General features: G+C 45.0%; 2 protein-coding genes across 2 annotated transcripts in view; one reads left to right on the top strand and one right to left on the bottom strand.

The window, feature by feature from the left end:
• The first annotated feature begins 453 nt into the window (after nt 1–453).
• Nucleotides 454–10964, top strand: TBRG1 (transforming growth factor beta regulator 1). Its single transcript, XM_029956330.1, has 9 exons — nt 454–813; nt 2477–2547; nt 3189–3421; nt 4004–4140; nt 4435–4581; nt 8968–9065; nt 9322–9432; nt 9790–9932; nt 10636–10964. Exons 1-9 carry the CDS (start codon nt 664–666, stop codon nt 10779–10781), a joined length of 1236 nt encoding a protein of 411 aa, XP_029812190.1. The 5' UTR covers nt 454–663; the 3' UTR covers nt 10782–10964.
• A 1548-nt stretch (nt 10965–12512) lies between these two features.
• Nucleotides 12513–27448, bottom strand: part of SIAE (sialic acid acetylesterase) — a 38555-nt gene continuing 23619 nt past the window's right edge. Inside the window, exons 5-10 of the mRNA XM_029956329.1 lie at nt 26610–26787; nt 24695–24804; nt 24002–24135; nt 17329–17483; nt 16154–16343; nt 12513–14837 (exon numbers count right to left, since the gene is read on the bottom strand). Of these exons, the coding sequence (XP_029812189.1) occupies nt 14586–14837; nt 16154–16343; nt 17329–17483; nt 24002–24135; nt 24695–24804; nt 26610–26787 (1019 nt within the window). The 3' untranslated portion in view covers nt 12513–14585. The remainder of the gene's footprint in view (nt 14838–16153; nt 16344–17328; nt 17484–24001; nt 24136–24694; nt 24805–26609; nt 26788–27448) is intronic.

The following is a 27448-nucleotide window of genomic DNA, read 5'->3' as shown; positions in this document are numbered from 1 at the left end:
GTATAGGTCAAGAAACATACTTTTGGTTTCATCAGGGAAACGTTTACTGCGTGCCTACTTGGTGCTAACTTCTCATTAAAACTCTTGTCTTCCCTATTAGAGTCTAACTTGAGAAGGCATTAGTCTTTTTTCTATTCACCAGTGCTGTCCCAGATCAGATCCCACCAGTCGGGAAGACCTATGTTGGGACCGTGTGGAAAACTGGAGTTAAGATGCAGTGGGCTGGACGGAGCGTCTGTGAGATTCGCGCCGGGAGGACTTGGGGGCTTTTAGGCGTTAGCTCCACAGTACGAGTAAGCACAGAGCTGCGAGGCACCGAGGACGCTCTTCCGCCGCCTGCGCCCGCCCCTCCCTGCGCCAGACCGCAGACCGGCAAAGCCCAGACCGCCCCAGGCTCACGGCCCCGGAAGTTACGCGCGGCCGGCGCCGTCACGTAACTTCCGGGCAGGCTCACTTCCGACGCTGACGCGGAAGTGCGGGGAGGCGCGGTGGCCCGAGGTCGGTTGTCGTACTTCTGGCCCGGCCGTCCGCCTTGGGAAAGTTCTGGAGGGGTAGATTCCTAAGAAGCCGGCTTCCGGCAGCCCAGACGAGACGAAGCTGGCGCTCATCGGCCTGGGATCCGATGCTGGCCGCGCCCTGGAAGCCCCGTAGCGGGGCCAGACCATGAGCCTGTTGGGCGGCCCGGCCTCCTCGCCGCGGGCCCCGCTGCAGTCCAGCAGGGCCAGGATGAAAAAGCTCCCGAAGAAGAGCCAGAACGAGAAGTACCGGCTCAAGTACCTGCGGCTGCGCAAAGCGGCCAAAGCCACCGTGTTTGTGAGTCTGAGTGTCGCTCGGCCCTTACCGCCTCGGCACTTCTAATTTGCCAAATCTTTCCCCACAACCGTCCCCCTCCCAGAGTGGCCGAATCCGTAGCGTTAGCGTTTGCAGAACACGTTACTTCTCGTTAACCTGGTGTCCTTGGACACATCAGCTAATTTCTGTACTCTTCTGTTTGCCGAAGAGAGCTAACCACCTTTCAGAGTCGTGAAGATTTTATTGAGGAAAGTAAAGTGCTTGACAACTGGAAGATGTGCTAGTCAGTCTCAGTCCTCCTTCTTACCACGAAACTCTTGGAAAGGCGTTTGGTTCTCAAGAGGACCCTAGAGCGAGGCACTGGTTTTTAAAATGGCATCACCGAAACCCTAAGAGATGACTTGTACAAGGGCGCTATGTCCCAGCCCTGAGTCCTGGTCCTAGTTTCGTTAATACTTCCACTACACGGGCTATTTCCCAAGCACTCCAAACACACGTAACTGACCTCTTCCCTCAACAGGCTCAGGAAGGTTTCAATAATTCCCCACCACCACCTTTCTATCCTCTTAAGTCTCTCAAGTATTTCTTCTGTTATTTTATTGTAGAGGCACTGAATTTATTGAATAAGTGACGTGGCCGGCCGGCCACAACTTTGTGCTCTGGCATTCTGCCTTGCTCAGGCTTGCCTCAGTGCTGGGAAATAGGGACTGGAGGCCTCAAATGGGCTTCCCGGTCTGAATCACCACCGTACCTCTTTTTTCTACAAGTGTGAACATATCTCCGCTTTTATGAAAGCACAAGGAAAGGTTTGGATATTAGAACATTCACTCCACAAGCATTCATTTAGCACTGTGTGCACAGGAGAGAAATGAAAAAAAGTAGAATTAAGAGGACTTGATACTTAATTGACCGTTCATTTTCTTTTATCCTCAGCACGTTATCGGTACCTGAAGACTATGTTATTAGGATGTTGATTCCATCAAGTACATGAAGTAGGCTTTGTGAAGAAAGGGGATATTGCTTTGAACAAAGTTTGAGATCTCACTTGTGGAATATCCAGATGAGAGCATTTCCTTTACAACTGATGCTTGGGAAATAGGTTGAGTCAGAAAGTCAGATGATACTTGAATGCACATAAGTAGATTATGAAGTATAAGAATTTTGCATATCAGAGTTGATTTTATTCTGTCCAGTTGTCCTTTTAAGGTTCATACTGCACAGGTGCTTTGGGTTAGCAAAGTGTGGTATTAGCTCCCCAAGAGTCAAGGCACTTGGGAACAGGCATTTCTCATATTTGTAAGGATTAAATTTAAGCCTATATGGATTTAAGCAATATGTGCTTTTTTCTGCCAGAGTCTACCCTTAGTAGGATGATCATCCATCTTGGTTTGCCTAGGGCAACCCTAGTTTACCATACTGTACTGGAATAATAATTAATAGCACCCCTTTTTCACTCTGAGGTGCCCCGGTTTCGATAAATTATGTAATGACCTTGCCCATAATGGAATTTGACTCTACCTTTACCTATAGGTTTTCTTAATAGTTGATCTTCAAGGTAGACTAACCTGTTCTTCTCACCCAGCAACACAGACTTCTTGGTGTGAAATATAGCTTCTCTTCCCAACATGATACTTTGATCTTTTAGTCTCTTTATGTGATTATATTCAAAACATTTTTCTTCAAGGAAAATGCTGCTATTTGTGATGAAATTGCTCGTCTGGAGGAAAAATTTCTTAAAGCAAAAGAAGAAAGACGGTGAGCTGCCTTCATGTTATGTTCAGAATCCCATTTTCAGTGACTGATACAGTGTTCCTGGTCTGGGGATTTTTCTCCAGTGGGATTTTTATGCATTACACAGCCCTTTGGCTCTGGTCAAATACAGAGAAACTCACAGCCCCTGGTATTGGTTCCCATTTACCCAAGTCGTGTTGGACCATGGTGATGAGACAGCGCCTCTATTCACTTTTCCTGACACAGCTCTCTTGCCACATCTCATAAGCTATCTTCTTGTAACTGCCCAGTTATAAAAGATCGGGGAGAGAAGGAACTACCTCTCATCCCACAGATACTTACTCAGTATGTGCTGTTGTGTGCAAAGCACAGTGGGCATATATAATTCATACATGAGCAGATCATGGTACGTGCCCTTCTAAAGCATGATACCTCTCAGCATCGAGGTGGAGGAACCCTCACGATGCGAGAGAGATAAACTACAGCCCCGATCTTTGACTTCTCAAGGCTGTGTTCTCTGGAGCCTCTTATTCCCTGGGTCCAAGAAGAACCTTATTTTCATGAGCATAATAATCTTTAATTCTGGCTTTTCCAGTACTGAAGTAAAACTGAATTGAGATCAAAGAGAAGTTCATACCTCTGCTCCCTTTCCTTCCTGACCTCAGGTATCTGCTAAAGAAGCTCCTCCAGCTTCAGGCTTTAACTGAAGGGGAGGTGCAGGCCACAGCTCCTTCCCACAGCTCCAGCGTGCCCCTGACGTACAGTGTGGCCGGCTCTGTGGGGACCGTCCAGGGAGCTGGGTCCATGTCTGCACCCAGCACTGGGGCTGAGGAACCATTTGGGAAGAAATCCAAGAAGGAGAAAAAAGAAAAAGGCAAAGAGAACAACAAACTGGAAGGTACCTTGGGGAGATGATATCACTTGCCCCAGTGGCTCCATGACTGATGACAAAGACCGGGTACTAACTGGTGGAGACACATGGCCACAGACATGCTTAAACCCTCATCGGGTCCCCGTGCAGTCCTAGTAGCCCTTGGAAGGCAAGTGTGTTAGAGCCACTCTGGGTGGAGGAATTCTAGTCAGACCTGGCTAAATGGAAGGGAGCAGGCTAAGAACTCCCCTTCTCCCACACCCCCAACTCTCTGTGTTGCCTTCAGTTCAGTCTTTCCTGGAGGCAGGGAAATGGGCTAGGTGGCCTTTTGAGCACATGGATGGCTCGGGAAATTTCTGATCTGATAAATGAAGAGACCTTAAAAACTGCAATGCTTTTAGGTCCTCAGTACCGATAGTGAAATTAGCCATTGCCAGGTGGGTGGGTTAGAAAGATACTCCGGGCTTTGGGGGAAAGTCCCATGTGCCCATTCAGTGAGTGTACAGAACCAGATTGGCGTGTTGCTCTTAGCATTCACGTGTAAATTTTCCCCCTTCCCCTCAGCATTGGTAGGGGCTTAAAGTGGGTGACCCCAGATTTGCGTTTCAGTTGTGAAGAAAACATCCAAGAAAAAGAAAATGGAGGGAGGTGCTCGCAAGCTGGTTCAGCCCATTGCCCTGGATCCCTCAGGACGGCCTGTGTTCCCCATCGGACTGGGGGGTCTAACAGTATATAGCCTGGGGGAGGTGAGTGAGACCAGCGATGCAGAGAGAGGAGAATCAGAAATACGGGAATGGGGTTGAGCCTTCCCTCCCTGTTCCCATCAGCAGCAGCCCCTTGCTGATCCAGAACAACCCCAGAAAATCTCCAGTCCCTAGGAAACCAGGTCAGTTTTGTCCACTGTGCAGCCGACACACCTCCTCTCTGTGATTTGAGTCACTCTTTGCGGCCCCAAAGTGGTTTTAAAGGCCACCACGGTGCACTGGACTTCTGAATTCTCCAGTGACCTCAGTCGCAGATTGGGGGAATCTTTTTTATAGATCATCACCGACCGGCCTGGCTTCCATGATGAGAGTGCCATCTACCCCGTGGGCTACTGCAGTACTCGGATGTACGCCAGCATGAAGTGCCCAGACCAGAAGTGTCTGTATACCTGTCAGATCAAGGATGGTGGCGTGCAGCCTCAGGTACCCACTCTGTTACCAGCTACTGTTTTCTTTTTTTTTTTTTTTTTTTTTTTTTGAGAAGCTGCTCTGTGACAGCCGCTTAGTAGGTATCACCCATTTTGACGCTCCCAGTACATACTGTATAACAACCATTTGGGTAACTCCAAGATGCAGAAAAGTGATTGGTCCCAAGTCAAACCTTTGCTAATATGTGCTTGAGCTGGGATTTGAATCTGTATCTGTCTGACTCTCATACTGACGCCCTTTCCTTTGAACCCTGCTGCTTGTACCGTTGCTATGGTGACTGTGGGAGGCTGCGCAAGTGTGCTTGTTTGTGAAGCGCAGGCCTATATACAGGAAAGATTAATTTGATATTCTGCCTTTTCAAGGAGGACTAACATGGAGGTAGCAGAGAAACTGCACATTGGTTTGTGGTTGCACATACCCTTAAGGACCTGGGAGACGTGAACCTTAGTCTTTAAAAAAAAATTTTTTTTATGTTTGTTTATTTCTGAGACAGACAGGGTCTGAGTGGGAGAGGGACAGAGGAAGAGGGAGACACAAAATCTGAAGCCAGCTCCAGGCTGCGGGCTGTCAGCACAGAGCCTGACACGGGGCTTGATCTCGGGAATGGTGACATCATGACCTGGGCTGAAGTTGGGACACTCAATGGACTGAGCCCCCAAGGCGCCCCATGTTCATCCTTCTCACTGCTCTGATGCAAGGGAGTTCGTTTCCCCCAACCATCACCTCTGATCATTGGGAAAAATAAGCCATTTTCAAAGTTCCAGCCTTCGCTGTCTGGTGTTACAGATCACTGGGAAGTTGGGTGGAAGGAAGTAGAGATGGGAAGCAGCAGCTCAGAGCCTGCCTGCTGCCTGTGGACAATACTGCATCCCTTCTGTCCTGATTAGAGCGTGCTGAGTGCTCAGGTGACCTGGCCATGGGGGAGTTCTGTTTAGAAAGTACAGTAACGGGGGCGCCTGGGTAGCTCAGTCGGTTAAGCATCCGACTTCAGCTCAGGTCATGATCTGAAAGTTCATGGGTTCGAGCCCCACATTGGGCTCTGTGCTGACAGCTCAGAGCCTGCTTCAGATTCTGTCTCCCTCGCTCTCTGCCCCTCCTCCACTCACACTCTGTCTCCCAAAAATAAATAAAATAAAATAAGTACTGTAACAGACTCCTATTTTAGCAATATACCATATTAATAACAAATTTATAAATGCAATGTAAATCTGATAAAAATCTAATAGAATTGTCATGGATATTGACAAGCTGTTCTTAATATCCTTGAAGACAAACTGCTAAAATATTTTTGAAAAGAAGTGTTTGTGGGGTTTTAGGTATTTTGTTTTGCTTTATTTCTTAGCTGATTTCTGGGCATTATTTTTCAGGCATATTGTGAGCCCTTAATATTTTCCCAGCTAACATCAAGTGGTATCTCTAGTATATACTAAAAGTATATAATACTGGAATATGTTTCAGACAATTCTTTTTCATCTCTTTGTCTATAAATGCTAATAGGAATTTTAATTTCTTTAGCTTTATAGAATGTTTTATACTATATCTTAAAATATGGAAGAATATTTTTATAATCTTAGAGTGAGGTGAAAGCTTTTCTTGAGCAAGGCATGAAATGTGGAAGCTATGAAGGAGAATAGATTTGACTATTAAAAATTTTCATGAACGACAAAAGACATCCAAGTTAAAATTCCAGCAAAAAACGGGAACAAAGTATATAACAGCAGATTAATATGCAGATAAAGTGTTCCTCTGGTCAAATATAAAAAGCAATCAGATACAACAGGTATCTGTTGAAACAGTGCAGATGGTTGGTAAGAACAGACCTCATTAGCAATTAGAGAAATGCAAATGAAACGATTTTGCTCATAGGCAGACAGCATAGAGATTGAGGGTATTGATTGTTGACCAGGGCGTAGGAAAACGAGCATTAGCATGAGTGAAAACTTGCAATCTTATGGAAGGCAACTTGGCAATATCAACGTTTAGTATGTGTATGTATCCTTTGACCCAGAATATTGCTAGGTATTCAAGTATTTCCTAGAGAAGTGTGCAAATGTGAATGAAAGAGTTACATATAATAATCTGCATTATGGCATTGTTTGTAATGACAAGAAATTAGAAATCGCTGAAATGCCCATCAATAGGAGAATGCTTAAAAAATTAAGATTTATCCACTTTATGATATATTATGTAGCAGTTAAAAGAATAAAGTACAGTTATACATATTAACAGGGAACATTCTCCAAGACCAAAATATGAGATTTTGGCCTTTTAATTGCTCTTTGTGCAAAACAGGATAGTGTACACACAGTATAAATGGGGGCGCCTGGATGGCTCAGTCAGTTAAGCATTGGATTCTTAGTTTCAGCTCAGATCATGATCTCATGGTTTGTGAGATTGAGCCACGCATCAGGCTCTGCACTGACGGAGCTGGCGTGGAATTCTCTGTCTTTCCCTCTTTCCCCTCTGTCTGCCCCTCCCCTGCTCACTGTCTGTCTTTTCTTTCAAATTAAACAAACAAACGTTAAAAAAAAAAAAAAAAAAAGATTGGAATTGACATGACCAGTACCAAAAAGAGAGCAGTCCTGGAATATTTGAAGATAATTGCTCACAGTTTTTTCCACAAATTAGCTGAGAAATAAATATAAACCATCAGTATCTTATATTTGCAACATATGTTATTAATCAAAGTAACAAAACCACTAACTAAAACTACTCATAGGATAATTATTATTGACAGAATTAAAAGAGCTCTAAAATTTGACACAGTAAAATTGAATAACTGCAGAAGAAAAACTGACAGAAGAAGCCATACTCAGTAAAGTATAGTTTGGATTCTGAAAAATGATTAACCACATTATTCTTTGAAAATATATAGAAAATAAATGGATTCTGTTTGGAATCATTTTATTAAAGTAAACATTGAAAAACTGGATACTGTTTTAAGTTTTTATTTAAATTATGGTTATTTAAAACAGTGCAATATTGGTTTCAGGAGTAGAATTTAGTGATGCATCACGTGGATGTAACACCCAGTGCTCATCACAAGTGGCCCCCCCTCGAAGTACCCATCCTCCATTTAACCCATCCCTCACCATGTCCCCTCTAGCAACCCCCAGTTCTCTAGACTTAAGTCTGTTTTATGGTTAGCCTCTTTTTCTTTCCGCTATGTTCATCTGTTTTGTTTCTTAAATTCCACGTTAGTGTGGACATAGGATATGTCTTTCTCTGACTGACTTATTTCACTTAGCATAATACACTGTAGCTCCTGGTTGCAAATGGCAAGATTTCATTCTTTTGATGGCTGAGTCGTATTCCATTGTGTGTATATACCGCATCTTTATCCATTCATCACTCAGTGGGCGACATTTGGCTCTTTCCATGATTTGGCTGTTGTTGATAGCGCTGCTATAAGCGTCGGGGTGCATGTGCCTCTTCAAATCAGTATTTTTGTATCCTTTAGGTAAAAACTAGTACAATTGCTGGGTCCTAGGGTAGTTCTATTTTTAACTTTCTGAGGAACCTTCATACCGTTTTGCAGAGTAGCTGCACTGGTTTGTACCAGCAGTGGAAGAGGGATCCCCTTTCTCTGCATCCTCACCAGCATCTCTTGTTTCCTGTGTGTTGAATGTAGCCATTCTTACCGATGTGAGGTGGTATCTCAGTGTGGTTCTGATTTGCATTTCCCTGGTGATGAGTGATGTTGAGCATCTTTTCATGTGTCTGTTGGCCATCTTTAGGTCTTTGAGAAAATGGATACTGTCTAACTGAACTTTATAAAAAGAACACTAGTCAGGGAACTTAATTGGCTAAATATTTTCTATGCAAAAATTCATTAAACTTACAGAAAACCAGTTAAGGACTTAAGTTGGCTCGATAGTATTTGTTATAAAAATACTTTCTTGGCAAAAATTCCTCAGTAGAATTTTGAGTTAAGGGTTATTTTTATATATATTTATAGGCAAGATATTTTGCAATTCAAAAAATAAACAGGGCTTGGAGTCAGAATGGCCTTATTCCTCCTCGATATCACAAAGTAAGTATAAGATTACGTGATCTTATTTGATCTCATGTATTTATAAAGTACCATTTGTATTTGTATTTATAGGTGTTAAGTGAGTGAATAGGAAAGGCATGTAACAAATTAAGTGTGGACTTGTGGAGAGTAGTCACACAAGGTGTTTAGAACTGAAACAGTTAAAAGTCTGTGTTTTCTTAGACTTGTTTGAATTTTTAGCAGCCCTCTAGGAAATTGGACCCACCTTCTAATATATACATTAGCTTCAAATGCTAGAGTAAAGAAATAGTTACAGAAGTAGTGTGATTTTCTGTCTACTACTTTCTCCTTCAAAGTCGATCTCATTGCTCCTTTATCTTTCTCAGTTTGAAATTGTTCCTGAAGATGACCCCCAGAATGCCATTGTCACCTCTTCTGCAGATGCCTGTCATGCAGAACTGCTCAAGACCATAAGTGTTACTATGTAAGTTGGAGCTTGAAGAGTCTAAATAGGTTGGTTGTGGTACAATGAGACTTTCCTTGCTTTTAGTGAATGGAAACCACTTATTTTATAGAAAGCTATCCTGCATCCTGTAGATTTCTTATCAGAAATCCTCCTGATTTCTCCAGAGTATCCAAGTGGAGAAAGTTTGTTTTCTGCATTCATACCCACATTCCATTCCTAAAGCCATTCTCATCTCCCTCTAAACTTAAACTACTGTCCTCCCTCTCCTCTCTAGGGGGAAATTCATGCCCAACTTGCTTCCAGCCGGAGCTGACTTCTTTGGGTTTTCTCACCCAACTATTCACAACCTGATCCAGAGTTGTCCAGGAGCTCGAAAATGCATCAAGTAAGTCACTGCTTTGCTCCTTGTTACGCTGAGTTCTGCTTCTGTGCTCAAAGCCGCCTTGCTCCTTAGCCGGCGTGCCTCAGTCCTGGTCCTCCTAGCCCTCTGGACGGGCGGCAGAAGCCACCACCCCCACCGAACTAGAGTTAGCATTTTCTGTGTGTGCCCTGACAGCAAAGGTTGGGAAATCCTGCTGAATAACATGTGACTAGAGGTGCCTGTCTTCTCTTAGTGTTTTGGTTAATGTGATTCCTGGATACATATGGGAAAGAGCGACAGAAAACATACGTGATTCCTTTGGAAGAATGGCCTGTTGTGGCTGACGACAGCTCTTGATAATGATGCCCTTTGCCCCTGCAGTTACCAGTGGGTGAAGTTTGATATATGGAGACCTGGAGACGGGCAGCCGCCCCAGGGACTGCCAGAGGACGATGCAAGTGTAAGCTTTGAAGCCTTTCAGAGACAGGCCTTTGATGAAGATCATACGGATCCCATTCTGCAAGGTAGCTCGATTTTACCTTCCTGGTTTGAAAATTGTCTTTAGGCTGCTGTCTGCTCCTTGTGGGTAGCGGAGTATGCCAAGTAGCTGGGCAGTAGTGATAGAAACTTCTGCTGCCCCGACCACGGAGAGTCCCAAGTGCAAGGATGGGCCGCCCTGTGGGGCTCTCCAGGAGCACTTGCAGGGGTCGAGGGAGGGGGGCGGAGGGCAGCCACCATCATGGTGAGGCCAGGCCCGCAGAAAACCAGGCTTTCTCGTTTTCCCACCTGAGACAGATCCAAGTGGCTCTGCGGGGGAAGGTTCACTGCTCACGACAAGAATTTCACGTGAAGTGAAGGGGAGCAGGTGCTGGCCTTGGACCCACCAGTACTGGGCGGGTTCCCCCTCACAGATGGGGGGGCGGGTGGGGCGCAAGAGCGGTCACAGGATCTGGCATTGGGTCATATAGGGAGCGCTCTGGACTGGAACTCAGAATTAAAATTCTCGGGTTTTTGTCCATATACTGTATAACCCTAGACAAATCACTTTACCTATTTTGGCCACAGTTTTCTTCATGGTAAAAGTATATTTCTGTCCTGTCTTACCAAGCAAGGGCAGAATTAGCTGGCAGGAGCAAGCATGTTAGGTACTGAAAGGACATTCAGGAGTCAGATCGGTCCCCTGAGATCGCCAGGCAGCAGTGGGACTGAAGGAAGTTTCTTCCCCAGGATCCTTGGACCTTCCAGAGCTTCAGCGCACAGCGTTCGTGTCTTCTTACCAACCCGTGTTCCTGACGCACGATCCCCTGGTAGACACTCACCTACAGCACCTGAAGTCTCTGTCACAGAGCAGCCCAGCTCAGTCTTCCGATTGACCGGGAAGGGGTCAGATACCACACCCTTTAACTTAAAGCAAAACTCAGAACATGGAGGACGGCGGCAGTGCAGGAACGAAGGAGATACACAGTGCTGTGGAGGCTCCTGTGGCGACGGTGTTACCGGGGAAAACTTCAGCTGCGTTGTTTTTAGCAATAAATTTCTCTTTACAAATCTGCTTATTTTCATCTCGTAATCAGAAAATTTTTTTTTTTTTTTTGTGCTTAGCTCTGCCCTAGGTGGTATAGCAAACCCAAGTGTTCTATAAACCAGAATGAGAGCAGGCTGCAGACTCCGGAGGGAAGGTGGGAGGAGTCCCAGCCTTCCGCCCCGGATGCCGATCCTGGCTCCAGGAATGAGGGCCCAGCCCCTGCCACCCCAGCAGCTGCTTCACTTCGTGTCCCGACGACCACAGTCCAGTCTGCTACTCCCCAAGCCAGGGAGGCCGGCCCAAGTCATGCTGTTCATCTTTTTCTTCACACTTCACATCCTTCAAGGGAGTCCGAAAGTCCTCTGCAATCTGTTCTCCCGGCTCTTTGCCGTTTCTTACCCGAGAATGTGCTCTTAGCAAATACGAATACACGACTCCACATGATGGCACAGATAACAATATGCCTGGAGGGCAGGGGCGGCTCCCTCCTCCGTAACAGCCTCACCCCTCCACTTCACTAGCTCCGTAATAACTTGACTCTGTATTTTGTGTGGAACTGAATGTGTTGGACCCTGCCCATGGCACTAAGGTAGAGGTTCACTGCATCACCCCACCTGGACCCCAGGGGTACCACGTGGGAAGCCCTTGCTGTCCGTCCAACCAGGGACCAGGACAGCTGGGAGGCAACGGAAGGACCCCAGAAGGAGGAGAATGGGGAAGGAGTGTCCATTGTCACTGTGCTGCAGTGCGAAGCTGCTGACCAGGGACAACAGGAAGGGGCTGTTTGTTTCTTAGGAAAGGATGTGCCAGCAGAGGGCGGGTCAGCAGTAGGTCCAGGGGACACCACGGGCCACGGAAGTATCAGAAATGAAAGTAACTGCTAGTAATTGGAAGACTCTCACCTCTAGCCTTTTTCTAAGTCTGTGTACCTTTTATAGTACAAAAAGAATAAAATGGGGATAACAGCAAACCAGGGGTAAAAGGGGGGTTACTCGGAGCTATGAACGCTTCAATGTTTTCCTTTTTTCACTGCCTACATTGGCTGGGCATCTATGCACTCCTCCGGAAACGGTTCGTGCTGCTCTTCTCACAGAGCAAATACCTGCCCATTGTTGCAGTCTGAGTAAAACACACACAAGACAGCCTCATTTTAAGAAAGATAATCTAAGATTTTTTTAAGTAAGTTATTGTGCTGTTTGCTTCAATAGGATTTGTAGCTTTCCTAGAAGAGTAATTTTCAAAGTAGAGATCTCAACCCACCAGTCCAAAAGTCGAAGTTTGGGTTTCAACTATAGTATGTGTATATGTATTCATATAAAAATCACATGTACACACTTGAAGGGGGTACATGGAATAAATGTAAAATGTTTTACTACGGATCATCATTTTTAAAAACTTGAGCCTCCCTCGTCCCCCCGCCACCCCGGTATACTTAAAACATCTTTTCGTTTATTGGATTATTAAAAGATTGAAATTTGACAGTAGCCAGCGTCAGTGGGAGTGAGGGTAAAGGGCACTGTACCTTGGTGGGAATGTAAACTGCTGGACCCTTTAGTAGGAGACTTAAGCTGTAGGTATCAAACTTTTAAACCTGTTTAATCTTTAAAATTGTTACTTCACATTAATGATCTTAAGGAAGGAAGTACAGTATGATGTTTGCATGTAACATTCATCACCGTACATGTTTTAACAGGGAAAATTTGGAAAAAATCTGTCCACTAACGGAAAAATTGGTTAAATAAAGTATGGGGCTCCCACAAACTAAAACACTATATTCAATTTATATAGGAAAATTATTTTACTAGAATTAGTCAAAAATACTACAAAACAGTATGACATATAGTGTATAAAATATACCCAAGCAAATTAAGTGAATGTTACCAAACTATTAAATGTTTTTTGCCAAAAGATGGATTTTGGGGTGATCTTTACTTGTTTATTCTTTTTGTTCATATCCAAATCTACTATAGTTATAAATTTCATTTTATAAATACTAAAAAGTAATTTTCATTTGGGAAATTAACTGAATTCCCACAGAATGTTTAAAATCATTCAGCCATTGAAAATGAAGTTTCACATGACTTTTTGTTAGTATACCCACCACCTAAATCTAACATTGCCCACTCTGCACTAGGTTCCTGGGGGAGAAAGGAGCCTGGGTCTGGGTTCCTGACCACGTCCAGCTGCCCGCAAGTTAGAACAGCCCACGAGTGAATGTGTGTTGGTGCAGGGGAAGGGCGGACGGGAGATTTACTTCCCTGCAGTCTCGGTTCCCTGTTCCCAGGCTCGTGGACCCCCTTGGGCCACATGCACGTGAGGTCCAAGTACGGGTGTTCGGAGTTAATTGTACCCTAGGCAGTCCTCAGAGGAGCCAAAGTTCTTTGTATCCTGCATAGTTGTGTTGTTTTTTTACTAAAATAAATCCTGGCACTGACAGCTATTCCTGCTGTGCCGAGCAGCACCAAGACCCCGTGGGGTCAGGCGCTGATTACTTTAGTTCTTATTTTTGCCATTAAGGAGTGGAAGCTACTCAAATAAATCTTACTCCTTCCTCAGGCTTCAAAGGACAATTTACAAGCCTGTTCCTAACTGAGTTTTGGCGGGGTATAAGTGTTTACACGTCACTAATGGTTATCGTTTATTTCCAGATTCTAATAGAGGACACAGTTGTCAAGTGCCATTCGCTGTTTTTAACCAATAAGCAGTGTTAGGGTTTTTTTTTTTTTTTTCTCTTTGCATTAGGATTCTTAACAGTACTCATAGAAGCCCGCTTTCACATTTGTCCCATCTGGATTATTTTTCTAAATGCTTATTGTGTAGCTTTATTTTCAGCCTCTTTTTTTCTTCCATCTGGGTTATCCTTTTTATAGGTAAACCTCTTACCTTAAAAACCCTGAGATTTATACTTAACCTGTTTGCCTGTCAGTGACCTCTACAGTCATGTTTTCAGAGCCTGTGTTTCTCCACCCAGTTCTGGCTGCCTGAGTGCCTCCCTGGGCCACCCCACCACCTCACCTTTCCTCCTTCCTTAAAGCAGCCCCTCAGCGCCTCCCCCTCCCTGCCTCAGCCCCTCCGCACGTCCCCAAATGCAGGCACACAGCTGCAGTTGGTTTCAAACATTCCTGTTATCATTAGACTGAAGGACCAGAGCTGGCTTTGGCTTAAAGGAGAACACAAATGGCTAGAAAGAGTTCAGTTCCACGTGAGAAAAAGCTTCGGGTGTTTAGAAACTTTACACAGGGATTCAGTAACCACTTACCAGGTTTTGTAAAGAATACACAAATACGGGCCGGCCCACATGGCCTTGAACTTCTTTCCAGCCATGAGTTTCCACGATTCTGGATGTAAGTAGACAAAAGTGTTAGATGCTGTGCTCTCCACAAGAGAAGTGAATGACACTGAAGTTCATTCGTAGTTGGGAGTTAGTCCAGTAAGACACCTAGACTGGGGGACGAAAGGCAAGCACTTGCCTGTCAGCATTGGCTCAGCTATTTCAGAGGACGGACACAGCCATGTGCTAGCGTGGAGCTGTCCAGTGCAGCTTTTCTGTTAGTTGTCTTTGAAAGCTATAGCTGTCATCACTTCAACACCTAAATGGCCACATCTAAAGGACCCCACTTATGGCCAAGGGAATGATCACAATGCTGCTAAATCATTTAGCAAGCTTGCTGAGGTGTCCAGGAATCCGGTTTGTCATGAAGGCAATGAAGGGAGGAGCCGGCAGGGCGCTGCTGGGGTGGTACAGGGGGCACCGCTTATATTCACAAGGCCACGTGGTCCAGGCGTAGCGAACCGCGGTCGGAGTGTCGCGACAAGAACTGACATTCAGGGCCAGCGTCTGCACTGAGAAAGTGCCCATGGGGGCGGGGAGCCACTTGCACTGATGGCCACTGCAACATGAGATCTAATAAGAGAATCAGAAAATAGGAACAGTTAGAGCAGTTAGGATATTCTAAGAGACTACAAGGGAGAGAAGGAGTGACTGTTGGCCAAGGATCTACTTCCTACAATAACCAGAGCAAACCTGAGTCCAGGTTGGTGTGATTATAAATGTTCGTGTGATAAAATAAATCCATTTTTAAGAAAAACATTAAATTACTGAGGGAGACAAGGAAACATAATCACAGCATTTAGAGAAGGTTCCCCTGAACATCCTGGCTGTGAGCCTTCCAACCAGATGGCAAAGCCGGCAGGAACTAAGCAAGCAGCTCCGGCACCCGCAAAGGAGCAGGGGGACAAATAAGGGGCACAACAGGACCTTGGACAGAGAGCCTTTCTCAAACCAGAAAGCAATCCAAGGAAGGGGACCTGAAGTATCCAGTGCCCCAGGTTAAGCTCTGTCGTGCTCCCCACTATGACTCTGGGTCCAGGTGCCAGGCCATTCTACCAGGGGAGAGCTGAAGTCAGAAAGCAGATGTCTGGGAGCTAGAACTACCTGAAACCCAGTGTCCAGAGCAGCTCCATGGGGGAAGCGCTGCCGGAGCACCTGAGGCCTGTGGCTGCTGTAGTTAGGACTCCAGAGGAGGAGCAATGAGCAGCCCTAGATGAACTCATGTAATTAAAGTCTGTCTGTAATATTCTTTCATTCCCACCAGTGCCCTCTTTTCATACAGCAATCTCCTCCCCACCTCCCACCCCCAGCCCAACCAGCCTAATGGCCTCCTAGTTCCCAAAGAAGCTCATTTGCATGTTCCAATAGGAATGCCTCACCCTTACCCCCAACTAGAGAAGACTCCTATGGAAGCTCTTTAATTATTAGCCCTAGTAGAAGTAATTTCATTACTTAAATTTACCCTGAGCTACAAATCCCCAAGCTAAGCCTCTCAAAGGAGAGACACTAAACTCAAAAGACTATCAGAATTTTGCAATAGTGTGACATAAAAAGATATCCAAGATGAGGGGAATACTCTGGAATAAGGAATCTTCCCATAGGTAACCTATAAAGCTGCAGGCCCTTGCCAGAGCAAAGATGGGTGCTCTGGGAGCAGAAAAACAAAAAGAATAGTTTCATATTCCTTCCCTTGATTGTCCTCTCAAAACTGCCCCTAAGCGAAAGAATTAAGAGCTACTCAGTCACCTCTCTGAGGTAAACTCGGCCCTGCCAACAACCAAGATCTGCTTCACGGAAGTGTTACAATGAAAGAGATGGGCCTCGGTGTGGAGAAACCCTGACTCCCAACCCAGGATGGAGCCCTATTAAGTTATGGCTCTTCTTCTCACCTCAAATATCTTGTCCTGCCTCTCCACCTGGATTTGCTGTGAGTACGTGAGGTTGAGCAGCCCCCTGTCAGCTAAGAGCTCCATCTTCTCCGGCAGTGGTCCTTGAAAGATGAGCTTCTCCCCATAAGCCACAGCCCGGGCCCCCAGGTGCAGCCTATAGGCCACGGTCTGCTTATCTCGAGGGTGGATGCTACCGGACAAAGAACAAGCAGAGGACTTTGGATTTGCACTGAACAATAACCACATTTTAAAGAAGAAAAAAAAAAAGATTATACAAAACACCCTTTAGGAAGATAAGAACAGAGTTGACTGAATCTAATAGCCAGTGGTCAGTGGCTAGTCAGCTTAAGGGACCCAGTGAATGGCAGCCATAAATGGGACTCTGGGCCTTCTATGAGTTAGAAGAAACCTTAAAACAGGAGATGATTTGGAAGGAGGGAAGACAGGTGCCTGAGGGGGGTGGGAAAGGCACTGGAACTAGCCTAACTCAACATTATTCCAACCACTGACAGTCCTGTGTTTCATCTGAATCAGTTGTTCACATGTTCAATGACTAAAACCCTCCAGGTTTAGATAGGACAATCAATAAATATTCATTTGTTCAAAAATAAATAGGTGTTCAGGTTCCCACTATAAACCAGACACTGTGTTGGGCCCCATTTCACATTTCAAATCCCCTTGTATCCCACAGCTAGTGTGTGGTAGTCATCGAAGCCATTCACTGATACCCCATTATTCCTCCTGAGTTCATGGAAGAATTCCATGTCCCGCTCTCGCTGAAGCCAGGCATGGCCATATGACCTGCTTGGAGCCAATGCAATGTGAGCACAAGTAACACGTGTTACTTTCATTGCCAGTGTGAGTCTTTAAGGTGACCAGGAGCCCAGATCAACTTGGAACCTCCGTCACTTTAGATCTGTGAATGACTATAATGAGTTAAGCCTCTCTGTTGACCTTTTTTGAACATGGACTATGAACAAGAAGTAAAATGTCACATCGAAGCACTGAGATCTTGAGGGTTTTCGTTTCTGCAGTGTAAATGATTAATAGATAAGGCTCCGGAGGTCCAATCCTTACAACACCCACTCTCTGCCCCTCACAAGTGAACATCAGAGTGAAGCCACAGACAAAGAACATATATTACTGTTCAAGCGAAGCCCAAGTGGCACCCGTACCTGCCATAAGGGGACGTCCTGTCACAGAGATCCATTGCTACTGCCATGAAGGTGTTGGGCATCCTCGGGTTGGGGACATAGCCAAAGTCTGCTGTTTGATGCCAGCGGATCTGGGGAAATTTATCATCTGAGGTTGCAGACAAATATGAAGATAACTGGAAAGTAGAGAATGTTGCATCAGAATTTTACTGCATCAGAATCCTACACCAGGGTCTTTTTCATAAGCAGACTCTGCCCTGCTTCATTCATTTGTTCAAATGTCCATTCAACAAGTACCTACGGAACGTCTTATGGTTGTGACTCAATTCCCCTCACCCCATGCAGTGTACCTGTGCCCCCCTCTCATCAAGAGGTGGCGTCGATTTCTCCTCCTACTGAACCTGGGCTAAGCCTGTGATTCTCTCTGACCAACAAGATGCAGGGGAAGTGATGTGCAGTTTCTGAGTCATTGCCTCAAATGTCCTTGCCTTCTGGTTTCACTCTCTTGGAACCTGGAGATGGCCATGTAAAAAGAGTCCGGCTACCCTGCTGGAGAAATTACATTGGGAGTGGGGGGAGCTTGGAAACTGGAAGACCCTTAGGGGAGAGAGGGGTTAATGTCCCAGCAGTCCCAGCTGAGAAGCCAGGCATGTGAACACTAGAGGCTGCAGTTCAAATTGAAGCCACTTGAGCAAGACTGGCTGGCATCCCATGGAGCAGAGATAAACCATTCCAACGGAGCTCTGCCTGGCCAGCGCATGGAATCAGGAGTAAATTCGATGGCTGATGTTTTAAAGCCACTACGTTTGGGGAAAGTTTGCTACAAAGCAAGAGGTAACTGATACATCTGTATATAACATGGTCGGGTGCTTAGGGAAGTAGAGAGGAATCTGCCCAAGAACATGTGGTAAATTGCATCAAGGACCCCAATTCTTCGCATTTTCCTATATCCACAGCCTCTTTCTTTTATATATATATATGGCTTTGTGGTTTCTCCGATTAATAAAAAGAGTGTAGGGGCACCTGACAGTTATGCATCCAACTCTTGATTTCAGCTCAGGTCATGGTCTCTAGGTGAAGGACTATTTCAAAGGATTAATCTAGTGATGGTGCAAATGGTTCTCTGAAGAGCCTGAAAGCAGAGAGACTGGTTGGTTCAGAAGCTACTAGAACATTCTAGACACATAAGAGAAAGGCCTGACCTAGGATAGCAACAGGAATGGGATGGGTAGGAATAAGATAACCTAAAAGACAAACTGACAGAAGCAGGCAACCACCTTGGATATGGGATGGGGGATGGGATACAGAGAAAAGAGAGCATCCATTACTCAGGATCTAACATCTGATTATCTGCTTAGGAATCTGCAGACATAGGTAAAATCCTCTATCAGCTTGCTTCAAGAAAACCAAAGGAAGGGTATGTGGAAAGCCCAACCCAATCAAATAAACCTTTAAAATAGGGTACTGAAGTCGGAGACTCCCACTGGCCTTCAAGAACTCAGCCGCCGTGAGTTCTACAATTTCAAGGAAATGAATTCTACCAACAGTCACCTGAGTTTGGAAGAAAAGACTCAAGCCTAAGATGAGACCCCAGCTCCATCCAACACCTTCACTGCAGCCCTGAGTGGAGGATGCAACTAAGCCAGGCATGCCCGAACTCCGCACCCATACAAACTGTGAGATAATAAATGTGTGTGACACTGTTGTAAGCAATGATTCGTTTATGCAAAAATAGAAAATAATATACTAATGAAACAACTCTCCAGGCAGAAGGAAAGGAAAATGGCAGACCCCAGTGCAGAGTATGCCTCGTGTGCTTAAAGCCTTACAGTAAGGCAGCCAGCATAGCTAAAGTGGAGTAAGCAAAGCAAAGCAAATTAAATTAGGAATACTGGAATATCTCCCAGGGGCAGGCCACACATCTCTGTGGAGGGACTCACTCATACGGAGGAACCACTGAAGCCTTCTGATATGGCTTACATTTCAAAGGATCACTTTAACTGAAATGTTGAGAATATCCTGAAGGGGCTGGAAAGATAGAAGCAGGTAGACCAGTGAGGAGGCAATATTTCAAGGAAGAGACGATGAGGCCTTAGACTAGTGTAGGAACAGTAAAGGTAGTAGGAAGCTGATCTGCAACACACCAAGTAAATGTTTTCATCTAAACTTAAAATTGAGAGACTCCTGGAGCGCCTGGGTGGCTCAGCCGGTTGACGGTTGACTATACAATTGTCGATTTCAGCACAGGTCATGAGTCGTGGGATCGAGTCTGGTGTTGGGCTCTGCGGTGAGCATGGAGCTAGCTTAGGATTCAATCTCAATCTCTCTCTCTCTCTCTCTCTCTCTCTCTCTCTCTCTCTCTCCCTCTCTCCCCCCACCCCTTCTCTCCCTCTCACATAAAAAAAAAGTTTTTAATTTTTAAAAATTGATAGGCTCCTACCCCTACAAAGGACAGAAGCTCCCAGAAAACTTCTTCAATATTACTATGGCCCATGTGGTCCCACTCTTCCTTGCTTCTCTGATATTTATATCACCTGCTCTCTGATGTACACTGCAACTTATTCTTAGCCACAGTCCAGCCAATGAGAGGCATCAACCTATTAGCCCTCTTCTTCAAACCATGATCTAACAGTAAGTCAAACCACAAGCTGGCAAACAGCCTGAGCTGAGCAACCACTGTCTTTGGGCCCCATCTGAAAATTTCCGTTCCCATCGAAGGAGCTGCTTTATGAAGCGAGTGCTCCCCCCAGTCTTCTCACTCCCATAGCCAGCAAATACCTGAGATCATCCCAGACAAATGTGGCCAAATGAAGCTCTGAATACAGGACGTTTTCTGCTTCTTGACCTGTTCCAGAAAGACTAGACAATCATCAGGAAAACACTGGCGAGGTTGCAACAGTCACAGAAGAGATAGGATCTGGATCTAAAGGGACATTTCAGGTTATCTCTTTAAAGTCTCCTAGCAAATCTGCTTTAACATATGACCTGATAAAAGGTGCTGAGGCTTCACAATGGAATTTCATGAGAGGACCCAGTGAGCGGCCCTACTTCTCCCCACACAACTCCCAGCAGACTGAAAGTGGAACCACGTTCAGCACCCAGTGTCATGAGGAGCATCACAGACACAGAGCTGCCAGAAAGAGTCTAGGGTAAGGACAAGGCTGAGGCACAACACCGAGGAATGCTAGCACAGCCACTCAGGCCAAGGAAGTGGTCTCCAAATGGCAGTTTGTGGAGAATTCCTGCAGTGATTCCTGTTTCCCTCCTTGCACTATGACCGAGTGGCCACGTGGAGGCACCAGCACACTCCATTCCTAAATGAAATTCCGGTTTTCCCTAATCTGAGATCCGCCAGGGGGCCATTCAGTCTCCCAAGGCGATTAGTAGAAATACTGCTAATGAAGGCTTATAATAGCCAAAGAATATAAAAGTGGCCACATTCAGAAGCCTTTATGATAGTGCACGCCACTCCTGTTCCTCCAAACAAAAGCGTCTCCTCCTCGGGACTCCCTAGCCTCCTGCTCTTCTTTCCCTCCCCTAATTCCAGTTACCTCCCTACTAACAACTTTCGGACCTGTGTGTCTAGCCCCGATCTCTCTGCTGGGCTTGAGTCCTACGTCTCTAACTGTGATTTATTGCAACCATCATTTTAATTCAACACCTCTACAAAGCCAATTCATCTTTCCTTGCAGGCCAACTGTCTCCCCAGATTTTCTGACTTCTCTCATTGATAATAATAAACATTATTTGGCATGTGCCAGGCTCTGGGTAGATCAGCTCATTCGCTACCTAAAATAATAATCCCCTTATTCAATATCTAGTTCAAGATCATATAGCCAAAAGAGTATCAGGACTGAAATTTGAATTCACACAGACTAGCTCCAGATCCATGGGCTGAACCATTATTATGCCATATTTGATATTTCTCTTTGAAGGTATATGTTTGTGTTCCCAGTTTTCCAAACTAACCAACATATTTTTGTCAATGATGATCAGTTAAAGCTCTGACTCCAAGGGACTGCTACTAAACAGCAAGGTTTAAGGGCAAAGACCAGGTCTCTCTGATTCACTCTGTATTTATAGCACCTCACACAGTTCATGGCACAAAACAAGCATACCACACACACAAGCAAAGATGAAAAAAGAACCTCAGAAGTCCAAATGTAGATTCCACCACCAGAAATACAGAACTCATGATAGGGCTTGCTATTTTGGTTTCTTTTTTTTTAATAGTTTATTGTCAAATTGGTTTCCATACAACACTTAGTGCTCTTCCCCATAAGTGCCCTCCACCATCACCACCACCTCTTTACCCCCGTCCCCCTTCCCTTTCAGGGGCTTGCTATTTCGGTAATAATGAGTTAAGTAATTTTGTTTCGAAGTCAAAACAAATGTAAGAAGGAAGAAAGAAAATGGCTGCAAAGTCATGATAAGTGGAAAGAAGGTCCATAAAAAGCTTCATCCAAGAAAAGGTATGGTGAGACAGGACAAGGTAGAAGAGACGTGAGGGTGGAGAGCAGAGGTCTCTGTGTAACATGCAAAGGCAGACATCTGGAAGGATGCGGGTCCAATTCAAATCTTAAAGCCTGTTCCATTCGTGTGTGGTGGGCTGGGCCCCCCTTTTCTAACACCTTACTTGTTTTACTTCCTGCATCCCAAAAGAGTCACCGTTACCACCCTGCTAAAAAGTCTAGGTTTGGAGGACCCATATGAACAGGTAAGGCAAAGTCATTATAAAGTTGATGAAATATGTTTATTCCTTTTAAGTGAGGAAGAGCAGAATCCTTCTGACTAGTTGCCACTAATTAAAAGTGTGATTTCTCTTGATATATTTTTTCCTTCATGTGCTAGACCATATTTAATAACTACGGACCAGTTAGGTCCTGAGATACAAATGTGCCGCAGGAAAACATGGTGCCATGTGCTACTGACATGCAAGTAAAATGGGGAAGGAGAGGGTGCTAAGAAATTACCGATCAGGGGAAAGGATGTGTCTACCCTTGATGCTGGACAGTCACAGAAGGCTTCCTAACTGATGTCCAGGCTGAGATCTAAAGCATAAAGTTGGCTAGGAGAGTGTGGAGAGAAAGGCTGTGCCAGGCAAAGAGCAGGGGCAATGGGCTGGGAGTGAGAGAGCCGGTTCACCGCAGTGGGTGGAGAGGACAGCACCAAGTCATGGGGGGCATGGTCAAGTGCACACATAGCTGCTACGAGTCTACACTTAACACAAATCCATAAATTTCTACAGAGAAACTTGAGGACACGTTCAAAGTCTTAAAAAGCACTCAACTTAACACTGCAATTTCATTTCTGGGAATTTATCTTATGGAAGAATTAAGCACACATGCAGTGATTTAGCTACAAGGAAAATCAACATGCTGCTGCTTACAGAACAGCAAGATGTCTAAAGCAACTGAAGGGCCAATTTACTGAGAACTAGTTAGATCAACTGCAATGCAACCATATTTCAAAGTACTGTGCAATCATTATAAATTGTGCTCAAGATTAATATTCATTGGCATGAGGGGGCTCCTGAGTGGCTCAGTCAGTTGAGCGCCCTACTCTTGGTTTTGGCTCAGGTCATGATCTCATGGTTTGTGGATTTAAGCCCCACATGGGGCTCCATGCAGACAGAGCAGAGCCTGCTTGGGATTTTCTCCCCGCTCTCTCTGCTCCTCCCAGCATGTTCTCTCTCTCTCTCTCCTTCTCTCTCTCTCTCTCTCTCTCTCTCTCTCTCTCTCTCTCTCTCTCAAAATAAATAAATAAACCTAAAAAAAATTTACTGGCATGAAAAAATGTTCACAATACAACAATAAAGGGAAGAAGCAAGGGAAGCCTGGGTGGCTTAGTTGGTTAAGCATTCAACTCTTGATTTCAGCTCAGGTCATGAACTCACAGTTCATGAGTTTGAGCCCCACGTGGGGCTCTGATAGCATGCCTCCTGCTTGGGATTGAATGCTGTTAAGCATTCAACTCTTGATTTCGGCTCAGGTCATGAACTCACAGTTCATGAGTTTGAGCCCCACGTGGGGCTCTGCATAGCATGCCTCCTGCTTGGGATTCTGTCTCCCTCTTTCTGACCCTTCCCTGCTTGCTCTCTATCTCTTTCAAAATAATAAACATTAAAAAGAGAGAGAGAGAGAGAGAGAGATGAAGATATAGTATTATGGTATGATCAGATCATATTGCAAAAATACGTGAACAGAATAGGTCTGCTTATTTCTGGAAATGTTTTAGCTTCCTTTTTGCTTTTCTTTTAAATATCTTTAATAAACATATATGCATTCCTTTTTTTATAAGAAATATTACAGGGACACCTAGGTGGCTCATAACTTCCACTTAGGTAATGATTTCATGGTTCATGTGAGCCCCATGTCAGGCTCTGCACTGACAGTTCAGAGCCTGGAGCCTGCTTCAGATTCTGTGTCTCCCTCTCTATTCCCCTCCCCCACTTGCGCTGTCTCCTCTGTTCTCTAAATAAACATTCAAAAAATTTTAAATAAAAGAAATATCACTAGTTAACGTTTTTTGGAGATGTAATTGTGCCATCAGTGAATTGAGATGAATTAGTCTTATATTTAGTTCTTGACCAGCAGACGATGAGAGTAAAAAAAGGAATATGGATTCCATGAAAGAGACCTTCCCAGCACATCCCCTCCCCAATGCCCAAAACCTTCTTCCTCTCACCACATACCTGGACAAATCCAAATGGGAAGAAACGCTCTGTCTGCCCCTGGGAGCCATGGTGGAAGGTTTGACGCCAGTCATCAATGAGCGCGGGGAATGTGCAACTGTATAGGTCCCTATTAAAATCTGTATTGGACTCCCCTAAAAACAGTCCAGATTATGAGAGGGGTTTGGGTAGATGCAATATGCCCGCACATTACCCACCCCCCCCCAACCTCTACCTGTGCCCTGAGGGAGTGAGTCTTTCTGCAGTCTCTCTGAACTGGCCTTGTCACCTGCTCTGGCCAAGGAGGCATCAGCAAACATAATGCAACCAGAGGCTTGAAAAGTGCTTCAGCTCTGGAGTTTGCTCTCTCTCGATATACTTGCAACCCTGAGGCTGCTATGCAAATGATAAAAAGAAGTTGAACTGATTTGCTAAAGGATGAGACCCTACTTGAGTACCAGGGTGTCCCAGCAGTCAACAGACAGGAGGGAGAGGCCAGCTGAGGCCACCAGACACCTGGTGAGTGGTCAAAGACACAGAAAAGATCCCAACAGAAATTAACCAAAGTAGTCTATACAGGAAAACTACCCAACAACCCATTGAATGGGGACCCATACAAAACTATTATTCTTTTAAGTCACTAAGTCTTGGGCTGGTTTATTACACAGCAAAAACTAACTGTTATAAAGGAGAACCAGCAAACTGAACACTCACCCTGGTACCATATCACACCTTTCAGAGTCATATTGTGCAGTGGATGGATCATGGCATTCCAGAGAACAGAGTTCTTACTGGGACCAGTTATAGAATCAGACTGAGTGAAACTGAAATTGATAAGAAGCACAAGTGTCATGTGAGAGCTAGTGACTGATCACATCATGGTCCCTAAACTGGGTGTCTATACAACTTCCGTTTGGGGTAAACTTCTGATGACAGCAACACAGGATTAGACTGAACAACTCTGTTTCCCATGAAAACATGTTGAATAAACTCCCAACTTTCACATCTATCCAGGTTTGTCCCAGGATAAATGTATCCATCAGTCTGAGTTCAGAGGGAGCCATCCCAGTTTCCAGATAAGGTCACCAAAACCAGAGAAGAGGAGTATTTTATTGTGAGTGTCTCATGCAGACAATAAATTCACCTAACTAGTCCTCAGTAGATGGACACTGGATTTTTTAAGCTTTTTGCTTATCTTCTCCATAGCTAAAATCACTGCATACAGGTTTATTTCCTTAAGATAAATGCCCAGAAATAAAACTGCTGGGTCAAACAGCACAATTTTTCAAAGCTTTGAGTGTGTTCCTAAACATCTCTGTAAATTATGTGTATTTATTCTTGTGGGAGCTGCGGATGAGAACCCTCACTTCCTTGATGGTGTCCCTTCATGTCCCCACACACCTGGGAAGCCTGACTCTACATCTCTCCCACTCTACCTAGGCCATTCTCTCAGTTCCAAAGCTGAAGGTCTTCTCTCCCCCACAGGCATGCCTTAACCTACACTCTACCAAGGGCTGAAGTCCAGCCTCTTCCCAGGGCCCTTCCCAGATTGAATGACACAATGTTTGTGAAAGCAGTTCACAGACAATTTATTTGTCTTAATCTCAGCGTCAGGGTTTTAATAACTACGCCTTTTCCCCCCACCCACGTGTTCTTCCTGAGCCAGCTAATACATTTCTTTGATTACATGTAGATTTGTTCTTCCTGTTACACTGTTTATTCTTATGGACAAGAGAGCACAGTGGTTAAGAGTACAGACATTGAAGCCAGGCTTTGCCGCTTACCAGCCGTGGCCCTGAGCAACCTACTAAGCCCTCTGCGACTTAAGCTCAGTAGCTTAGTAGGTTAATAGTATGTACACTTGTAGAGGTTGTTGGGAGTATTAAGTGAATTCATATGTATAAAGAGATTATAACAGTATCCAACAAAGAGAAAGTTTTCAGTAAGTATTAGCTATCACTATTATTAAGGAAAAAGATCATAATTGCTTCTTGACATATTCTCAGATGATCGTGGTGCTGGTGACAATAAAAATAATACCTTACAAGGGCACCTGTAAGTCAGTCGGTTAAGCGTCTGACTCTTGGCTTCAGCTCAGGTCATGATCTCACAATCTGTGCGTACGAAGCCCACATCAGGCTCTGTGCTGACAGCTCAGGACCTGCTTGGGACTCTCTCTTTCCCTCTCTCTCTGCCCCTCCCTCACTCATTCACACACTCTCTCATGATCTTTCTCTCTCAAAAATAAAGAAATAGGAGCACCTGGGTGGCTCAGTCGGTTAAGCGTCCAACTTTGGCTCAGGTCATGATCTCACAGTTTGTGGGTTCGAGCCCCACACTGGGCTCTGTTCTGACAGCTCAGAGCCCGGGGCCTGATTCTGTGTCTCCTTCTCTCTCCCCTATTCATGCTCTGTTTCTCTGTCTCAATAATAAATAAACATTAAAAAAATTTTAAATAAAGAAAGGAACTTTAAAAGAAGAATGCCGCCCATGCTCACAGAATAAGTTACACAGTCAGTACATACTTGGACATTCAACACAGATTTGGCTCCGCAAAGGAAACCATGGTCCTTCTCTCTTACACGATTCCCTGGAAGGCTTTCTCCCAGACTTCAGGATGATTTCTTACCCTCGTGCAGGAACACCACAGGCTCTCAGTGACCTTCCGGATGACCAGGCTTCAATGGGTGTCCCACCCCATGAGGAGGAGATCAGCCCAATGGGAAGGTGCAGCGTGTCATACAGGTTACGCCCAAAGAGCCAGCACACTGCTGACATGTACTTGAAAACTCCATGGCCTAGGTTTTCTGTTCCGAAACAGTTAAAAGAAAAAATGACAGAATCATGGTAGTTCTACCACTACAGGTAAGTCACTGGGTTGGCGTGCAAAAGATCCAAACTCAATACAGTGCTGACACTCAAAACGCTGACAGTGTAATACTGGGAATTCAAAGAAATGTCAAACAAAATGTGAAACTGACTGAGCACCTTCTCGCTGCCAGTTACTTCCTGATAGCTGGGCTGCAGTAAATAAAGAGACACAGAGAGACAAGAGCCTCCCCTCATAGCTCTACTTTCTATGGAATAAGGCAAACTTTCAGCTGAATAAAATATACAGCACAACATGGTCAAGTGCCTCAGGAGGTACAAATAGCTGGTAAGGGCTTTTAACAGCAACAGAAAGAATATCAAATAAAAGGAAGATCACAAAAAGCCTAATAAAGAATGACTTCCCCTCTCCTGTGCTTCCATCAATCTTCTCTGCACAGTGTTTTCCTTACCCCACTTAACTATCAGCTACTCGAAGGCCAGTCTCTTATCTTACTCACTTCTGGATCCCCAATGTCCAGGACCTAATGGAGAGCCAGAAGACGTTCACTGGCTGGTGCTGGGTGGCTGTGGCTGGCTGGTATCAAGTGGGTCACCCCAGCCCCCTATGGTCCTACTGCACCCCCGTCCCTGATGTAT

This window comes from Suricata suricatta, chromosome 11 (assembly GCF_006229205.1).
Source record: "Suricata suricatta isolate VVHF042 chromosome 11, meerkat_22Aug2017_6uvM2_HiC, whole genome shotgun sequence".
NCBI lineage: Eukaryota > Metazoa > Chordata > Mammalia > Carnivora > Herpestidae > Suricata > Suricata suricatta.
Note: the sequence above shows the minus strand (reverse complement) of the source record. Positions and strands in the feature narration are given on the sequence as shown.

Coding starts and splice junctions, on each gene's coding strand:
- TBRG1 (XM_029956330.1), top strand. CDS start 664: ATGAGCCTGTTGGGCGGCCCGGCCTCCTCGCCGCGGGCCCCGCTGCAG. Junction 2,548..3,188: donor AAAGCAAAAGAAGAAAGACG/GTGAGCTGCCTT, acceptor TCCTGACCTCAG/GTATCTGCTAAAGAAGCTCC. Junction 4,141..4,434: donor CAGTATATAGCCTGGGGGAG/GTGAGTGAGACC, acceptor TCTTTTTTATAG/ATCATCACCGACCGGCCTGG.